Genomic DNA, 18,976 nt, shown 5'->3' with positions numbered 1-18,976 from the left:
AAACACACATACCAATTTAGGGACTAAGCCAATCTAGTCAGTTATTTTGAAATCCGTTTTTTAGTTTTGGGAAGTTTTCTTCTCCTGTTCGGGTTGGGAATTATTTTTTTAACTTTGAGAACTTGCAACGTTGCAGTGGGAGAGAGAAGCTGGCCGCTGTCCATTCTCTTCTGCTTGAGGCTTGAGGTGCACCCTCCAGGTTCTAATTGAGTCAGCTCACTGGCCTGTAGATCCATTGGCTGAATATCTTCACTCACGGGGGGCTGTTCGGTTCCGTGCTGAATCCATGGCACATCCAAGCTAGGGATCCGTGGGATGACTGCTTTAGCCACTTCTGCAAAGGCATCAGTGCTCCGTTTAAATCCCAGTGCCAGGACTGATGTTAACCCAAGAACTGGTGCCAGTCTTTCACTGAGACGGGGAACCTGACATGCAGGGATGGCCCGACTTGCACTGAGCAAAATAAGGTGTGACGTGATCATGGCAGGTTTGGCAGACTTACACACCAGCACTAGGAGTAATTCATTTTTTTCCAAAGCTCTGGTTACTTCATTGATCCCAATAGCAAGTTGGCCTCTGATGTCCAAATCAGTCCAACCGTGTGCTTGAGCGTCTTCCATTTCATTGTTATCTGGAGGTTTGCTGGAACCATCCTGCCATTGTTCTTTATCTTGCTTTTTTGATAAAGAGGGTTTTTTCTTCCTCCGAAACTCTATCTTTTTAAGTCCAACCTGTTTCATAACATCTTCCAAGGCGTCTAGTATGAAGTGCATATCTGTTCCGTCCAAGGTACTCCACTGGAGGGGATATGGGCTATTTAAAGATGTCTTGGAAATAATGTGCTTTGATTTCCGGACTGATCCCTTCCCTCCTTGAGTGGCCATGATGTTCTATTTGAAATCTGAGCTGTAAATAAGAAAAAAAGCAATCAATACTATGAACCCAACCAAAGAACTAAAACAGCTAGGCATGCACAATTAGTTTACTCCCCTCACATATTTTTACTTCTTTAACCATTTTTCCCTTATATACCAGAAACATCTATGAAGAAACTAAGAAGTTACAAATTAACAGAGGATGCTTTCTTAAACATTTCATTGTTGAGATCACCAAACTAGATGAGTGGCTGCAATTTGGGGGAGGAGAGATGATTTTTCCCAAAACAACTTTTTGGCTATTGAGATTATATTTAAAAAATACTCCATTATGGTCTTCTGGGCCAAATGTACAAGGTGGGGGGCAAAGAGGAAAGAGTTGTATGTTATTACACTTTGATCAGACTTGTGAGCCTGCAAAGGAACAGCATGATCTCCTAACGGTAGTTGGGTTTTGTTGTTTGCACAAAGGAAAACGGTCCATTGCCAATCTGTTCATGTTCACCCTTGTGGCTTTTAAGTAGCAGGTGTTTTACTACCTTGCAAAACTGAACTTGAACAGAGAAAATGTAGACACTCAATCCAACACGACCTGAAGGAGGCTTTGGACCTGAATGGTAAGAGCCTGGATATCCTGATGAGGTATCTATGACCACAGAAGCTTGTTTCCCCCAACAGGAATACATGTCTTGCTTTGCATTTGAAAGAAAATGGAAGTCAGTTTCCCTGCATGTTTGAACCAGGCCTTAGCATAAGAGACCCTGTGCAGTTTCAACCCGAGACATATGAACAATAGAGGCTCAATGGATAGTGGCAGTGATGAACAACTTAACTTGTGCACAGCTTTGCATGTGCCCAGGATCATTTAAATGATCCACTGCACATGCAGTCATGCTACATGCACAAAATCAGCATGCTAGAATAATACCCACCTGAGTGTACTAATAGTGCAGGCTTAGTGGCTGAAGGCACAATTTAAATGTACCACTGGACGTATGCAACGTTGCATCTATACATTCTTCTGTCCCACAAACATAATGTGAGGCCCCCATTTACATGAGATTATGAGAAGCATATTTTTCTTCAACTTTGCGCTCACCTAGAATTTTGTCTAGATTAAGCTGCTATCCATGCTTAGTAGGCCAACCCATGCGTCTCTGACATGCTAGCCGAAGCTCATGTAGCTGCTCTGAAGGGGTAGAAGCACACTTTGAAACACAATGGCCATTTATGCATGGGAGGTTTTGCCTTGGATTTGCCGCTCTCCAGATGCACATTCTCCCCATCCAAATTCTCAACAATAAGCCCCCCATGCAGAGTTCTGAGAATTTGGATGGGGAAAATGTGCATCTAGAGAGCGGCAAATCCAAGGCAAAACCTCCCATGGCCAACGCTGGGCAATGCTAAACTAGAAAAGTTCTTTTGCCCGAGGCCCGATTTTAAACCTCGCCTAACTTTTCACGGGAGTCTCGCAGGGAGTCTCATTTAAACTCTGCCGCAATCCCCACCAGCTACCAATGCGTCCTTTAATGGTGCAAGCTGGGCACAATATCCGCCAGAGCTGCGGATCTCTTCTGTTAAGTCCGCGTGGGAAGGATTAATGAGATCAGAGACGGAGTTCACCAACACAGCTTTGATTTCAGCGCAGAACTAACTTACACACTGAACATGCCCTGCTTATACGCCCCCCTGGACGCCTGCGGCCACTCCCCCCCTGATCCGTGATGGGGGGGAATACCCTCTTGGTGACCAATGGGACATGCTGGCTTAGGGCCAATAGGATCCGTTTGCTTAGCCAATAGGGCGAGCAGGGTTTAGGATCCTTCGTGCAGAACTCAAGCTCCTAAGTCTCCCCTTGCTTACTACCCCACTAAATACATACACAACATCTTCCTTACCAAGGATCCGGAGCTGCTTTGCACGGGTTGGGGGCGCAGTTGAGCCAAAGCACGTGCAAAGTCACGCCGGTCACGTTTAAACCAAGTCCCAAAGAGGGGGTAGGGGAGTTGTACCACATCAGGTTACCGTAGGGGGGGGAACCGGAATGCCACATTGTAATGCTCCTTTTGGGCTACAAAAAATATGAGGCCAGTAGAAAAAGAGCACAACTCAACGCAGCCTGGGAGACGCCCTTTCTCCCACGCACTGGTTTTCTGCTACAAGTGTCCCCCCGCCCGCCGGCAAAGCATTCAAGGCAGCTATTCCCCCCCCTCCGTCTGCAGTGGTACAGTCCACCCTGCCTCCTCATTCGGCCCCTGCGCAGCCCTGGCAGAGCTCACGTGGGTCTGACGGCAGCTTCTTCGTCCCCGCCCAGGATCCTTTCGAGCGGCGGGTCATCGAGCTCCGCACAGGCTGCGCTCGCCTGACCTCGGAGGCGGAGCGTGCGCGCCCCAGGCGGGCAAAGGGAGAATTGCACTTTTCCCTCCTTCGGGGCCTGCGCAGGTTGCGAGAGAGCCAATAACCCCCTCCACGTGGTCTGCCTTGCCTATACGTATTACCTATTAAGCAAGGGCGTGTTGCATATAATAGCTGGCTAAATCTCCTGTTATCAAACAGTATTCCAACACGCAGCCACAAAATTTCTTCTGTTATTTTTATAAATGTTTTTTCTTATGCTCACATAGACAAGTAATCCCAGTTCACAGAATCATCATTGTCAACAAATTAAACTTGCAATATTACAACTAACAAAAGCTTATCAAGCTTGATACAGCCTTGAGAAAAAAGAAAGAGAGACACATTATTGGTCAGCCGCCATCAGCTGACCACGGAGGAGCTCAATGCTTATACAGAGGATCGCAGCAAGTGAATGTGTTGCTGTAGAGACTTGTATAACTCGGATGAACAGTAATTCGATCCTGTCTCTTTATAGTTACTTGATAAGTAATATTACAGATGTACATATTACCCGACAACTCCTCGTCTCTGTAGAGCTTTTTGCTTGGCTAGATTGAATGCTAACCCTTCTATGGTAATGCAGGGCAGAATTCTGAATATACCATACTCAGACAGGATCTGCCCTTGCTCTTCTGGCTCTATTGACTCATTAGGCCATGCCCTTTTGGAATGCCGCTTTTACGAGGAACTGCGATCGCACTATATTTCCCCCCTTTTAATATACAAATCCAAAGCCTCTGTGACTGACATAATGCCTTTTTTACTAAGCGATAGGGATCCCAAGGCTACATTGTCAGTGGCAAGATTTGTTTCGATCCTTATATCCCTCCAACACTAGATATATGCTGCTCAAGATCAATTGATCAAGGAGCTTCTAAGGGATAAAAGGAAGGAAGGAAGGAAAAGGGGGGGGAAAGGAAAAAGGCTAGAGAGCCAGCGTGGTGTTGTGGTTAAGGCGGTCACACGCTCTCAGCCTGGACCCTGGCAATTAAATCAAAAGAGTTTCCGTGCAGACATTAGGAAGAGTTTTCTAACAGTTAGAGCGGTTCCTCAGTGGGACAGGCTTCCTCAGGAGGTGATGAGCGCTCCTTCCCTGGAGGTTTTTAAGCAAGGCTAGATGGCCACCTGTCAGCAATGCTGATTCTATGACCATAGGCAGTTCATGAGAGAGAGAGAACCTTGGCCATCTTGGGCATGGAGTAGGGGTCACTGGAGGTGTGGTGGGGGAGGTAGTTGTAAATTTCCTGCCTTGTGCAGGGGATGGACTAGATGACCCTGGTGGTCCCTTCCAACTCTGTGATTCTAAGTATTTGCATGGCAAACCACTTCTGAACGTCTCTTGCCTTGAAAACCCTACGGGGTCGCCATAAGTCAGTTGTGACTTGACAGGCGACACACAAACACAGGTAGTTGCCAGTTGGGTGCTTAAAACATGCTAACAACTGGGGTGGGGGTTATAAGCACGTTCTAAATCAGGGGACCCCAATAAGGTTCCCCTCCGACACCTTTTCTGGCACCCACCAAGTGCTTTTGGAAAATGGGTTGGGCCAAATAGTGCTTTTGCCCAGCAAGGTTTCTGATTGACTAGTGGAGACTTGATTGGCAGTGTAGTGTTGTTGTTTTTTAATTGATCTGGTAGCAGCTGCCATCACAGCATAAGGATCTACACTGTGTTACTGGAGTTAAGCTGTGGCAATCATTTTGTGGCTGGCTTTGCCTCCTGCGGCCCTCGTTTTGTGGCAGCCGTTTTGGTTACTGTACCCACCTTGCTGTGACAGAATTCCAAATATTCCCACAGGTTTAAAAAGGCTGGGGACTCCTGATCTAGATTAACAGCCGGAGTGGAGGCAAGCATGCTTTTCACAGTTCTGTGCAGGGGGCGCAGATGAACAGAAGTTGGATTGGAAATCTAAAAGCTGCTAGCCGGGCCAAATTTATAAGTGATGTAAGATTCAGTTTCTAATTTAAGGGCCACAGAGGGTGCACACCTAGGCACTTTAAGGATTGTTCTCAGGAACTTGAATTGTTCGATAGAAGGAACTGCTGATTGTACCCAAACGGAGGCTGCATATAAAAGCTGGTTAGTAATGTTAGGGATAAATACTTGGAATGCTGCTGGAATCTACTGCGCTCCCATCACAAATATATATATAATTGCTCCAAGCTCCCATTTGGGCTTAAGTAGGATACGTTCAGTATGCTATTTCCAACATAATTTGTCATCAAAAACAACCCCTTGGTATTTATGTGACTGAATTTGTTCAAAAAGTATGAATACTTGTGTCTGGTTGCACGTTTTACAAAGCATTGCAAGGCATGGGTTTTCGAGGCAGGGTGTGTGCCCAAATGACTTTCATGGCACTTACAGTGCAACCCTATAGTGATACCTTTCTAAGCCCATTGAAGTCAGAGGACTTAGAAGGGTGCCACTCTGCTTAGATCTCCACCATTAGAATGTCTGTCTTCCTCTGTATATATTATTTTTCCTTTGAACTGCATGCATATGAGGAAATGAAACTTTTGAATCAACATTAGTGAAGGTAACGTAAAGGACTGTGAAGTATTAGTGAAGGATGTGTAGTTGATGCATTAACAAGGACCCGTTACAGTAGAGGAAGGAAGAAACATTTACTTGGCCCTGAGATCCTAGAGGAAGGGTTGGATGGAAGTATTATAGTTTCCAATGTACTTAACAGAAACTTCATACTGCCACATCAGTAAACACTCCAGAAGTGCGCTCCTTACCTGTTCTGAATTAATTTTCTGGAATCAAAACTGAAGACAAACTATCTGATGTTCATCAACAACCAATGAACTCTCTTTCAGCAACTCCAGATTTAACAGCTTCTTTCATTACTTTGGCCTTAATTTCAGTCCATCCCCAATCTCCGGTGAATCATAAAAATCTGAAGCAGTGAAGGAACTGCCATAAATGCAAGGAAATGAAAAATTAAGCACCAAGATGAATTACCCTCACCACTATCAGAGCCGGGGAGGTTGGATTAGGAAGCAATTATTTCCAGAAGGGTATCAAGGTAGTAAATCTCCCACTGTGACCGTGACAGCTCTGAAGGGATATCCCTCTGCTGTTTTGTGTGGGTTGGGCTGTCAGAGATTATAGCCCAGTTGCCTTTCATTGTCTGCTTCTTATACTCTCCAGTGCAAACATGTCTAACAATTTGAATTTTGCTGCAATAACACGCTGTCTCCTGAGCAGCAGAGAAAGGTCTGCTCTGCCTAGACTGGTGAGTGAGGGAGGATAGAAAAGTAAGTCAGATGTGCCCAAAGGGTTTTCTATCAGTGCGCATTTCCGTTGTGTGGCAAGCTGAAGTGAAGAAATTAATTCCTCCTGAGAGCTGTGTTCCTCGTGAGACTGCAGGCCCTTGGGGCATTTTGAGAAAGGCATTGCCACAAAATGGCTACCATGGGGTGCATTCAGGAATGTTGTTTCTCTGAGGGTGGTAAGGATCTCTGATGGGATAAGCGTTTTAAAGCCGGTACTAGGGGCTCCATAAGCTATGTAAAATTCAGGAGTGCATTTGGTGTGAAGGTATTCTAAACATAGCGTGGGATGTGTGTGTTCCTGGTTGGGGAGGTCAAATCACCCACTGCTTCTCTTTCCTTGCCTCTCCTAGCTCTTCCCATACTTAGTTTCTGTTCTTGTAGTAGTCAAAAAGGGCAAGAGTCCAGTAGCACCTTAAAGACTAACAAAAATATTTTCTGGTAGGGTATGAGCTTTCGTGAGCCACAGCTCACACGAAAGCTCATACCCTACCAGAAAATATTTTTGTTAGTCTTTAAGGTGCTACTGGACTCTTGCCCTTTTTGACTACTGCAAACAGACTAACACGGCTACCCACTGTGAATGATCTTTTCTGTTCTTGTAGTGAGGGTCCCTTTTGCCACAGCAGCAGGAAGGGAGGGGCAAAGTCGTTTCATGCAAACACCCTCTCCCCCAATAAAGACAAGGTGACCACCCAGAGCCTATCATCCTTTGAGCTGTGGTGACTACCCAGGCTTCCAGTGCTTGGCTTTCAGCCCCCCCCCCTTTCCCCAGTTTCTCTATCCTCTGATGGATTTTCAGGGTACCTCCAAGCCAGCTGGAGAAGTGGTATTAGGTAGGGGTGACAAGGAATAAGGAAGGTGTATAGAAGGGATCAGGAAACAAGGCAAAGGGTGCTGTGGCCCCCATGGGCATCATGCTGCGAATCACATAACAGTGCTCATCTGCACAGAAAGAGTTCAAGGGTGTACATTGTCATCTATTTACGTCATAGCCCACCTTCCTCACTGAGACAGAGTTTATTATCTAAATAAAATATTTATGTCCCTATTTGGTTTCCAATAAAACACAGTGGCAATATACAAACAGCCTGTATCTGAAGAAGTGAGCTGCGGCTCACGAAAGCTCATCCCCTGCCAGAAAATATTTTTGTTAGTCTTTAAGGTGCTACTGGACTCTTGCTCTTTTCTACTAGTATACAACAAGAATACCTATAGAAAACGAGCACTCTGGAACAACACATCTCCATTACTAGACAGAAGCACTAGGTGGCACTCAATGAGCCCTGTACCTAAGTTTCTAGCACCTAGTTACTTTTACAAGGGCTGCAAAACTAAAATCCTAAAATTACCAAGTGACAAACCCAGTTGAGCTCAGGTGGATTCATTTCTGAACAAACTTCTGTGGGATCGGGCAACGATCTGGAGGGAGGAGGAATGGATATGGGTTAAATGAAGATGGAGAGTACAGAAGGGTTGCATCGTATATTATTTTAAAACAGATTCCGTAAACTGGAGCCAATGGGACTTTTATCCACCAATTGCAAGCTTCAGTAAAGATTGCATCCAAGTCTGTTATCCACATGCACGACGAACAGTTTGGCGCTATCGCAGTTGTGCCCGGGGAGCGACTGCTGGTGCATAACCCTCGCTGCCAATCACAACGATGCACCAGCTCGCCGGCGGCAGCCATTGCCCGGGCTCGCAATAATTGCAGCCGTTTGCGGGTGCTGGAGAGAAACCCTGGGGGTGACGTCAGACCATCCCCGGTCCAATGAGAGCCCCGGGCATCCCATGCATATAAAAAGGGCTGCGAAGCGCTGGACCGGGCGGATTCCGAGGAGAGAGCCTGGCAGTCCTTGCCTAGCGGATTTGGAACATGTCTCTCCAGGTAAGAGCGCTTCAGGCGGGAGAAACCAGAGCTGCATTTTAGCATCTGGGGCGGTGTTTTGCACCAAAGTCAAGAAGGGCTTGTTATTCATGGAAGGTTTTGCCTTGGAGTTGCCACTCTTTAGATGCACTTTCCCCCCCATCCATATTCTCAAAACTCAACAAGAAGCCCCCATGCAGAGTTTGGAGAATTCGGATGGGGAAAATGGGCATCTATAGAGTGGCAAATCCAAGACAAAACCTTCCATGAATAACCACCGCTGGTGAGTTTGTCTTAACTGCGGCGTCTGCTAAAGGATTTTAATGCCGAGGAGAGGCAGGCGGATTTCGGTGGGGTCATTTTATTGGGGGTGGGGGGTGGAAGGGGCTAGTAGTGCGGGTTGACGCTGGACCCCAGCCTGCCCGCAGGCGTCTTCCTCTAACCAAGGGGACGTTCTGGCTGTGTTTAATTCAATGGCCTTTTATGCATGGGAGGTTTTGCCTTGGATTTGCCGCTCTGTTAGTGCACATTTCCCCCATCCGATTTCTCAAAACTCTGCATAGGGGGGGTTTCATTGCTGAGTTTAGAGAACATGGATGGGAACAGCGTGCATCTACAGAGCGGCAAAACCTCCCGTGCATAAATGGCCAATGGGATTTTCTTCAGTAGTAGAAAAGGGCAAGAGTCCAGTAGCACCTTAAAGACTAACAAAAATATTTTTGGTTAGTCTTTAAGATGCTCCTGGACTCTTTCCCTTTTCTACTACTGCAAACAGACTAACACGGCGACCCACTGGGGATTTTCTTCGATTGGCATTTCACAGTCGGGAGGGGGCGCGCGTTTAAAGCTTGCGCAGCGCGATCCTATGCATGTTTCTTCAGCAAAAGTTCCACTAAGCTCCGTAGGTCTTACGCCCTTGCGTAGTAGCTGGCGTATGCAGGGATTCGCGCGTCGCCCCGGGGAGACGAGAAGCTGCTGCAGGAGGGGGGGGGCGGTGGATTTAACCCGGGAAGACGTTGCGTGGGGAGAGGGTTGCACGCGGCCCCGGCCTGCCCCGCAGCTGCAGAGCTTCGGCCTGGAGGGGCCGCCCGCGGATAGGTTTTGCCTGGGATTTGCCACTCTGGATGCACTTTTCCCCCCAGCCCTATTCTCCAAACTCAACAATAAGCCCCCATGCAGGGTTTTGAGAATCCGGATGGGGGGAAATGTGCATCTGTAGAGTGGCAAAGCCAATGCAAAACCTTCCATGAATAAATGGCCGCGCGCGGTGTTCTGCGTTGCTTCCGAAAACTGCGGCGTTGCAACTTCTGCAGCCGGGGCTGAGCGCGTCAGCGTAACGTGAGCAGGCGCCGGAGGTGCTCTCCGCAGTCCGCTGGCGTGCGCGCCTCGCTTGTGCAAACAGTCAACTTTACTGATAATTCACCGTGGGTAGCCCTGTGTTAGTCTGTCTGCAGTAGTAGAAAAGGGCAAGAGTCCTGCAGCACCTTAAAGACTGACAACAATATTTTCTGGCAGGGGATGAGCTTTCGTGAGCCACAGCTCAGTAAAGTTGTAGAAACTTTACTGTAGATCAGTAAAGTTGTAGAAAAGAGCAAGAGTCCAGTAGCACCTTAAAGACTAAGGAAAATATTTTCTGGCAGGGGATGAGCTTTCCTTAGTCTTTAAGGTGCTACTGGACTCTTGCTCTTTTCTACAACTTTACTGATGCCACGCGCTTGCCGCTGAGTCAATGCCATGGGACTGCACTGCAAGGATAGCTGGAAAGTGGCATGTCTTATGAGCGGCGTACGTGGAGATAGCTGTAAGAAGGGTGTTGTGCGGTTCAGCGTGGTGTCATGGTTAAGAGCGGTGGCTTGGAGCGGTGGAGTCTGATCTGGAGAACCAGGTTTGATTCCCCGCTCCTCCACACGAAGCCGGCTGGGTGACCTTGGGCAAGTCACGGCTGTCTCAGCCTCACCTACCTCACAAGGGTGTCTGTTTTTTTTGGGGGGGGGAGGTGATTGTAAGCCGGTTTGAGTCTCCCTTAAGTGGTAGAGAAAGTCGGCATATAAAAGCCAACTCTTCTTCTTTGCCCATGGGGTGGAGTGGGGCTGCCCTCTCAGTAGGACCGTCTGGAAAGAAGCCTTGTGACAGGGAAAAGTTGGAGGGAGCAACATTAATAATTTGAGATATGCTGATGACACTACATTATTGGCAGAAAATAGTGAAGATTTGAAACAACTACTGCTGAAAGTTAAAAGAGAAAGTGCCAAAGCAGGACTACAGCTGAACATCAAGAAAACAAAAGTAATGACTACAGGAGAATTACACAACTTTAAGGTTGACAATGAGGAAATTGAAATTGTTTAAGACTTTCTATTCCTTGGCTCCACCATCAACCAAAAGGGAGACTGCAGCCAAGAAATTAGAAGGAGATTGAGACTGGGAAGGGCAGCCATGAAGGAGCTAGAAAAGATTTTGAAGTGTAAGGATGTGACTCTGGCCACCAAGACTAGATTAATTCATGCCATCATATTCCCTATTACTATGTATGGGTGTGAAAGCTGGACAGTGAAGAAAGCTGATAGGAAGAAAATAGATTCCTTTGAAATGTGGTGTTGGAGGAGAGGGTTACGGATTCCGTGGACTGCCAAAAAAACAAATCAGTGGGTTATAGATCAAATCAAGCCTGAACTGACCCCAAGAAGCTAAAATGACTAAACTGAGGCTGTCGTATTTTGGTCACGTCATGAGACGACACGAGTCACTGGAAAAGACAGTCCTGCTAGGAAAAGTTGAGGGCAGCAGGAAAAGAGGAAGACCCAACAAGAGTTGGATGGACTCAATACAGGAAGTCACAGCCTTCAGTTTGCAAGATCTGAGCTAGGCTGTCAAAGATAGGACATTTTAGAGGACTTTCATTCATAGGGTCGCCATGAGTCGGAAGCGACTTGACGGCATTTAACACACACAAATAAATATGAGGGGGCAGCAGGAAGTCTGTTTTCCCAGGAATTTGAAGGCTGCATGCCTTTAGCTCATACCCTTGGCCCCTTGCCTTTTAATACAGGAGTCAAGTGTGCCTCGAAGAACACACTTTGGTGAATCAAAACTCACTTGATCCCGTGCGAGAGGGAACTGGAGCGACATGTTTGCTGAGAGAAGCAGGTGCCGCCTTCATGAGCTGCCCAGCTCCGGTTCTCCTCTGGCAGTTGTTTGTGGGTTTTTTGTTCTTGCAAGCCTCAACCTTTCCCCAGTTCTGCTGGAATCAGCAGGGTGGGGGGGACAGTCTGAGGCTGGCAACAAGACAGCGATGCGGGTACCGAAGGCAGGAACTGCATCCTCCTAATCCCTGGGATGCGGGCAGAACATAGTAACCTGGAAGCTGGGTTTAGCAGCTGCCCTGGCAGCAGCTGAATCTTCCAAGGAGGAATTGGAGGACTGAGTGTTGTATAACCCACACAGGCTTTGTGGGTATTTGCACAACGGTGGGCACAGAGACCGTCAAATTCAAGCCCCTGGCTGGAATTGAACTGTAAATTGCGAGTGGCACTTCATGGGTGTTGGAAAGGTTTGAGCAACGTAAATGTAACAGCATGACAGATTTTCTAATACGCCCAAACAATAAAAGCATTGTGCATCAAACAGTATAGTAAACAAATTTGAAGGTATTGGCGGGTATTCTGCCAGTTGCCCTGACCTGGATGGCCGAGGCTAGCTTGATTTCATTAGATCTCGGAGCTAAGGAGTTAAGCAAGGTCAGCCCTTGCTAGAACTTAGATGGGGGGCCACCAAGGCAGTCCAGGGTTGCTATGCAGAAGCAGGCAAACCATCTCAGAATGTCTCTTGCCTTGAAAACCCTACGGGGTTGCCATAAATTGGCTGCAGCTTGACAGCCCCCCCCCCAAAAAAAAAACATTCTGCCCTTTTGGTCAGTAAACCTTGAAGCTTTCCTCCAGCTGAAGTGGCTAACTTTGAAGAGCATAGTGGTGCAGTACATGCTGTTGCTTTAAAAAAAAAACCTTGTACGCCATTGTGGGGGGCAGGAAGGTAATAAGTTTCAACTATTCAAAGAATAGCTTCTTAAATTTCTCTATAAATGACTACAAATACATGCATCTAGAGCTGAAAGGGCCTTCATGACCACCTAGTACAAACCTTTGCTTGGTGTCAGAAATCGAAACTCGAGGGTTCCTAATAGACAGCCTGAAAGACCTCCAGTGGAGGCGAGCCCACCCCCCCAGGCAACAGTTTTCATTGTCAAATCACTCTGACCATTAGCATTTTTTGAAGCGCAACTGAAATCTAATGTCTTCTTGTAACTTAAGCTTATTAAATCAAGCTTTGCGCTCTGGACCCGCAGAGAGCAAGTCTTTGCCTTTTTCTGTGTGGTAGCCCTTTAGATATTTGAAAAACACAATGGTGTCTCCCCTCAATCTTCTTTTTTTCCTGGCTGAACATTTTGTTTGTTTGCTTTATACCCCACTTTTCTCCCCAGTGGGAACCCGAAGTGGCGTACAGCATTTCCCCCTTCTCCAAACATGCTTGGTTCTTTCAGCCTTTTCCAGACTCTAACCTGCCCTGCCCTTCTTTCTCTGTCTGCATTCTAGGAATGATAATACAATAGGAGGCATGATTGTGTTTCCATTTAAGAGTAATGCTATTTTAATGAGGGCTCATGGTTTCTGAAAATTATTTGTGATAATTAAGGGTTACAAGGATTTCTGCCCTGTAGTTTTGTGATAAGAACATAAGAAAGGCCCTGCTGGATCAGACCAAGGCCCATCAAGTCCAGCAGTCTCTTCACACAGTGGCCAACCAGGTGCCTCTAGGAAGCCACAAACAAGACGACTGCAGCAGCACCATCCTGCCTGTGTTCCACTGCACCCAAAATAATAGGCATGCTCCTCTGATACTAGAGAGAATAGGTATGCAGCATGACTACTATCCATTCTAACTAATAGCCATGGATACCCCTTTCCTCCATGAATATGTCCACTCCCCTCTTAAAGCCCTCCAAGCTGGCAGCCATCACCACATCCTGGGGCAGGGAGTTCCACAATTTAACTATGCGTTGTGTGAAAAAATACTTCATTTTATCTGTTTTGAATCTCCCACCCTCCAGCTTTAGCAGATGACCCCGTGTTCCCCATGGGAGAGGGAGAAAAATTTCTCCCTGTCCACTCTCCAAACCATGCATAATTTTTAGACCTCTATCATGTTGCCCCTTAGCCGCCTTCTTTTCAAGCTAAACAGCCCTAAGTGTCTTAACCGCTCCCCATAGGACAGTTGCTCTAGTCCCCTAATCATTTTGGTTGCTCTTTTCTGCACCTTCTCAAGCTCTGTAATATCCTTTTTTTAGGTGTGGTAACCAGAACTGTACACAGTATTCCAAGTGTGGTCTCACCATAGATTTGTACAAGGGCAGTATGATATCAGCAGTTTTATTCTCGATTCCTTGTCTAATTATGGCCAGCATGGAATTTGCCTTTTTTATAGCAGCCGCACACTGGGTTGACATCTTCATTGAGCTATCCACTACCACCCCAAGATCCCTTTCTTGGTCTGTCGCTGCCAGCACAGATCCCATCAGTGTACATGTGAAGTTGGGATTTTTTGTCCCAATATGCATCATTTTACACTTACTCACATTGAATCTCATTTGCCATTTTAATGCCCATTCTTCCAGTATGTAGAGATCCTTCTGGAGCTCTTCACAGTCTGATTTTGTTTTAACCACCCTAAATAATTAGGTGTCATCTGTAAACTTGGCTACTTCACTGTTTAGTAATATAGATAGTAATATAGATCTTGTTTTAGTGCCTAGGGAATAGGAGAACTAAAGTAATCGAAGCAGAAGGAGTTCCAAACCAAGGCACACAACTTTCTAGATCTCAAAATGTCACCTTGGAAAGTATGAGATCCTTAGCCAAGAGTGATAGTAGCTGTCTTGCGTTTTCTGTAGTGCCACAAGGAAATGGCCAGGGTCCAAAGAATATTGTAGCTAGCTCCACTTGCCCAAGGAGCCTTTGGGGTTAGGTATCTCAGACAGACCCTGTATCATGCAGTGAATCACCTCTGAAGTTAAGGGAATTTACACAAGCAGTTTCTGATATGGAAATGAGAGTCCCCTGTTCAAAGAAACACAGTTCCAAACCACTGGGCATTACTGCAGCCTTGGCTGTGTATAAGGAAGCTCGTTGAATCAGTGCTATTATTTGAAATCAAGAGATGAAAATTGCACATTTGTAATAAGCTTTTCTGCCCAGACCTTGATGGCCCAGGCTAGCCTGAATTTTGTCAGGTCTCAGAAGCTGAGCAGGGTCAGACCTGGCTGGTAACTGGATGGGAGACCACCAAGGAATACCAGGGTCACTATGCAGAGGAAGGCAATGGTAAACCACCTCTGTTAGTCTCTTGCTTTGAAAACCCTGCTGGGTTGTCATAAATCGGCTGTGACTTGATGACACTTTACATACAACAAACTTTTTAAAAAAGTTCTTAATTAGTGAATACCAACAGGATTGGGAAAGTGGCTATCTCTTGAGGAACACTATACTGAAATCTTATGGTGAGCTCCTCTGTAACTGTCTAGGGACGACTGTACAATGTCTATATATCATATATGTTAAAGTATTGATGTTTTTGATAACAAGTAATGAAATGCTGAGCTACAAGGAGGAGTAAACTTTTTTTAAAACATGCATTTGGTGAGAAGGGGTAGAATCAAGCATAGAATCATATCAGTGGGCCAACAAGAAACGGAAAAAATCCCGATAGGATGAATGAATGATGGCATCATGGTCACACATACTGGGAAAAGCGAAAAATGGGTCCCATATTTCAGAACAAGTTTGTATCCTGTCCCGGGAAACAGTGGCTGATTGTTCCATTTCAAAGATGTATTGTACTTGTTTCATCATCTGAATGTCTTTGGGGAGGCAGCGTATGGGGGCTGCCAGTATTTGACAACTGAGTGTCTCTGTTATCAAGGACGAATTGGTCAGAGGACCGGGGTGCTGGCTCCCTCCCGATTTGGAAGGCTTCATATTGAGCTGGCAGATTATTTCTTGATGCTGTACATTGCGTTGTCATTCAGTAATGAAGCAAGATTCTGTCTTCGTGTCTTTCAGTGCCTTTTTACTGCTACTCACCAAGTACAACATGATTGAATGCCCCCCTCCGCAACAACTAAAACACTAAGCAACTATCCAGACGAGGGATCGTTGATATTATCCACACGGGGAAATATCCTTTCCTCCCCTTGCCTTTGTGGCTGTTCCAGTGCCCCCTCTGTCTTCTTTCTGGAAGCTCATCACCCATACTTGGTCTCATGAATGGAGGAGTGTTTTTGTTGCTGTCTGTCCCGAGTGGAGAGGGGACATTCCTTTAAAAAAAATTTTTTTTTTGCTCTGTGCCACTTTTTAAGGGTCTGGATGAGAAATCAGGGATTGGATCCTGCAGGTAGCATTATAAAACAACTCTCTTCTTCCAGCTCACAGAATCACCCTTCAACCCATTTAAGTCTGTAGGGGCCATCATCTACCAAAGTCTTAGCAATAGTTAAGACCAGTGAGAGATAAAAACTGATGTACTAGTTATGAATTTCAGATATAGAACTCGGGGAGCCAGCGTGGTGTGGTGGTTACAAGTGGTAGTTTGGAGCGGCGGACTCTAATCTGGAGAGATGGGTTTGATTCCCCTCTCCTACACATGAGCAGCGGATGCTAATCCGGTGAACCGGGTTGGTTTCCCCACTCCTCCACATGAAGCCAGCTGGATGATCTTGGGCTAGTCACAGCTCTTATAGAGCTCTCAGCCCCATCTACCTTACAGGGTGTCTGTTGTGGGGAGGGGAAGGGAAGGTGATTACTTTTGCCCCCGCCCCCCAAATCTTAAGATTCAGCAATGTGATCCTACGCTGTGATCCTATGTTGACCAGCACACTTTAGGCAACAGTTGAAAGGCTTACAAAGGCGTGCAAAAAAAGGGTGGGGGAAGCACAACTCTCCTGTGTCTGCTGGTTGCACACAAATTCAGACCATCACTAGATCTCCTTACCCAGTGTTTAGAAACATGCAGAGAAAGAAAAATGAATGGAGTATCCAGAATAAAATCCTGGGAGGAACACACAGCACTCCCTTCTGAAGATTACACGAGGCGCCACAGTGGACATTTCTCTTGCTTGATAAGCTTTGGACTAAACCATATCTCTCCATACTGAGGGGACTTGTGCTGTTTCCTGGTCCAAAGCTTGGTTTTAATGCTGACTGTTCCATAAGAAACGGGGGGCAATATTGGACCACCCTGAATTGTACACGCTCAGACTCTGGGGACTGTGCCTTACAAAGGGACACAGTGTGTACCTTGGGGCAAAGCCTAGTTTCTGGGGTAAGGACTTCAAAGTTTGGCACCACCCCAGGAGTCTTGTTTGTAGTTAAAGAAGTGCCAAATAAGTCGCTGAGGCAGCTGCAGCCCTTCTGCACCCCAAAATAAGCTTTGGACCACTCCAAATCATACACCCCTAGACTCAAGGTTCCCCCATTACTTACTCGTTTTAGCAGTAAAAACACTGTTGATTGATTATATTTATATATTTATTATTTGCATTTATATCCCACCCTCATTCCTGGCAAGCCAGGCCTATATCCCACCCTCCCCCACCAAAGCAGGGCTCAGGGTGGTTCACAACATAATACAATAATTAATAAACTATGGGCACAACAATAAACGTTTAGAGCCCAATAAAAGACCAGTAGAATTGATAAAAGCCTAACAATAACAATGGCGCCTGAGATTGGAGCCCTTGGCCCAGAAACCAGGCTTTGGACTGTGGCTCAGTTTCTGTCCTACTCTGTCTGGGTGACTTCACAGACTAAAGGGAAAGAAAGAATCTGATTGTGCATCTAGAATGCCATGCAGATGTTAAGTGAAAATAGTGACAACCTGGAAAGCATGAAAAAAAAAACACCTTGATATTTGGAAGGAATTAGCAAAACATTTAAGGAAATGTATGAAAAAGTGTTGACATTTCCATTCTTTTTCTCTTCAGGCAGAGTTTGACAGTGCAGCGGGAGACGTAAAACAATTAAAGACCAAACCAAGTGATGATGAACTGAGGGAGCTCTATGGACTCTACAAACAATCTATTGTGGGAGACATTAATATTGGTAGGTTTGTACCCACTCCTACTTGGCCTTTTTTTTTTTTTTTTTTTTTTGAAATTTCAGCATTTCTGTTGGTTCCATTGCTGAAATCATATTACGTGGCTGCATGCGGATTTCACAGTGGAGTCAATAGCAGCTCCACTGGGCAGTAGCTCAGTCCCAAAGTGGTCTAAACACAATGCAAAGTACATGGCTGTAGGGCACAAGCAGTTAATGTCATCTGAATAATTTATTGGAACACATTAACATCAAGGATATATATAATTGTGTGTGTTGTTATGTTTGAAATAATAAAAAATTAATTTAAAAAAAGGATATATATAATTGGTTACACAGAAATCAGAAGTCCTCCTATGTTCCGTGAGCCTTATTTGAGATAAATTTCTTACACAGATGAATTGTTGACAAGTAACCGAAAGTCCTTTTTCCGTTCGGTAATCTTTTTCATCTCCATTCTGCAATATTCCTCAAAGATAAATCCTTGATAAAGACCAATAAACGTTCGAGGGGCTGTTGGCCGTCTTCCCGTTTTGAAGAAATCTTCATCAAAATATTTCTCAGTTGTCCATAGTAAAATGCCTCAGTGCATAACCAACATTCAATTTCTGTGTAACCAATTATACATATTCTTAGTGTTAATGTGTTCCAATAAATTATTCAGATGATATTAATTTCCTGTGCCCTATAGCCACATACTTTGTAAAGTCCTCATCTTCCCCTTTGTACATGAGGACTTTGTAACGTGAAGATAAGCCCTCAGAATTAACATATAAGGACTTGTTTGTTTTCTTTTTCAGAATGTCCAGGAATGCTAGACTTGAAAGGCAAAGCCAAATGGGAAGCTTGGAACAATAAGAAAGGTGTTATTCTTAGAATTATTATATGAACCCTATTCTGGTTAAAATTATTTTTGCATACAAAGAATGATAAAGGCTGCTACTTTTTGCTTTACAGGTATGTCAAAGGAAGATGCCATGAAGGCATATATTTCTAAAGCAAAGGAGCTGATACAGAAATATGGAAAGTAGAGTTCCTGCAATTATATTAACTCTTCCGTAGCTGACAGATAGTTTGAAGGCAAGAGCACTATTGGCTTGGCAATTGATGTAGAACTTTATTGTCAGTAATTCAACTCTACACATTGTATGCTGGCTGTATTTGTTTACAATAAAATTTTACTTACTACTGGTTTGGCTTAAAAGTATCCAGTTTTTAATACGATTTCACAGTTCAGGCCACTTAAAGTTTAATCCTTCCATTGCCATTTTCAATTTTGAAAGATGCAGTTGCATAATTATTTTCACACTGGGATGAAATAATTCAGTTCTTTAGAAACGCCAGTGATATTTGGTTACTGATGTCACTGGTTAGGATTTCTGTGTGTACTTGGAATACAAACTATGCTT

General features: G+C 45.2%; 2 protein-coding genes across 2 annotated transcripts; one reads left to right on the top strand and one right to left on the bottom strand.

Moving 5' to 3' along the window:
* RPP38 (ribonuclease P/MRP subunit p38) lies at positions 1-897 on the bottom strand. Its single transcript, XM_056857410.1, has one exon. It carries the CDS (start codon positions 882-884, stop codon positions 42-44), a length of 843 nt encoding a protein of 280 aa, XP_056713388.1. The 5' UTR covers positions 885-897; the 3' UTR covers positions 1-41.
* Positions 898-8,137: 7,240 nt separating this feature from the next.
* On the top strand, positions 8,138-18,748 carry ACBD7 (acyl-CoA binding domain containing 7). Its single transcript, XM_056857096.1, has 4 exons — positions 8,138-8,281; positions 17,444-17,573; positions 18,368-18,430; positions 18,525-18,748. Exons 1-4 carry the CDS (start codon positions 8,138-8,140, stop codon positions 18,596-18,598), a joined length of 411 nt encoding a protein of 136 aa, XP_056713074.1. The 3' UTR covers positions 18,599-18,748.
* Positions 18,749-18,976: the final 228 nt, after the last annotated feature.

Source organism: Euleptes europaea, chromosome 11 (assembly GCF_029931775.1).
Source record: "Euleptes europaea isolate rEulEur1 chromosome 11, rEulEur1.hap1, whole genome shotgun sequence".
Classification (NCBI taxonomy): Eukaryota; Metazoa; Chordata; class Lepidosauria; order Squamata; family Sphaerodactylidae; genus Euleptes; species Euleptes europaea.
This window is presented reverse-complemented; position numbering and strand designations above follow the sequence as displayed.

Coding starts and splice junctions, on each gene's coding strand:
- RPP38 (XM_056857410.1), bottom strand. CDS start 884: ATGGCCACTCAAGGAGGGAAGGGATCAGTCCGGAAATCAAAGCACATT.
- ACBD7 (XM_056857096.1), top strand. CDS start 8,138: ATGCACGACGAACAGTTTGGCGCTATCGCAGTTGTGCCCGGGGAGCGA. Junction 8,282..17,443: donor ATAATTGCAGCCGTTTGCGG/GTGCTGGAGAGA, acceptor CATTTCCATTCT/TTTTCTCTTCAGGCAGAGTT. Junction 18,431..18,524: donor AGCTTGGAACAATAAGAAAG/GTGTTATTCTTA, acceptor TTTGCTTTACAG/GTATGTCAAAGGAAGATGCC.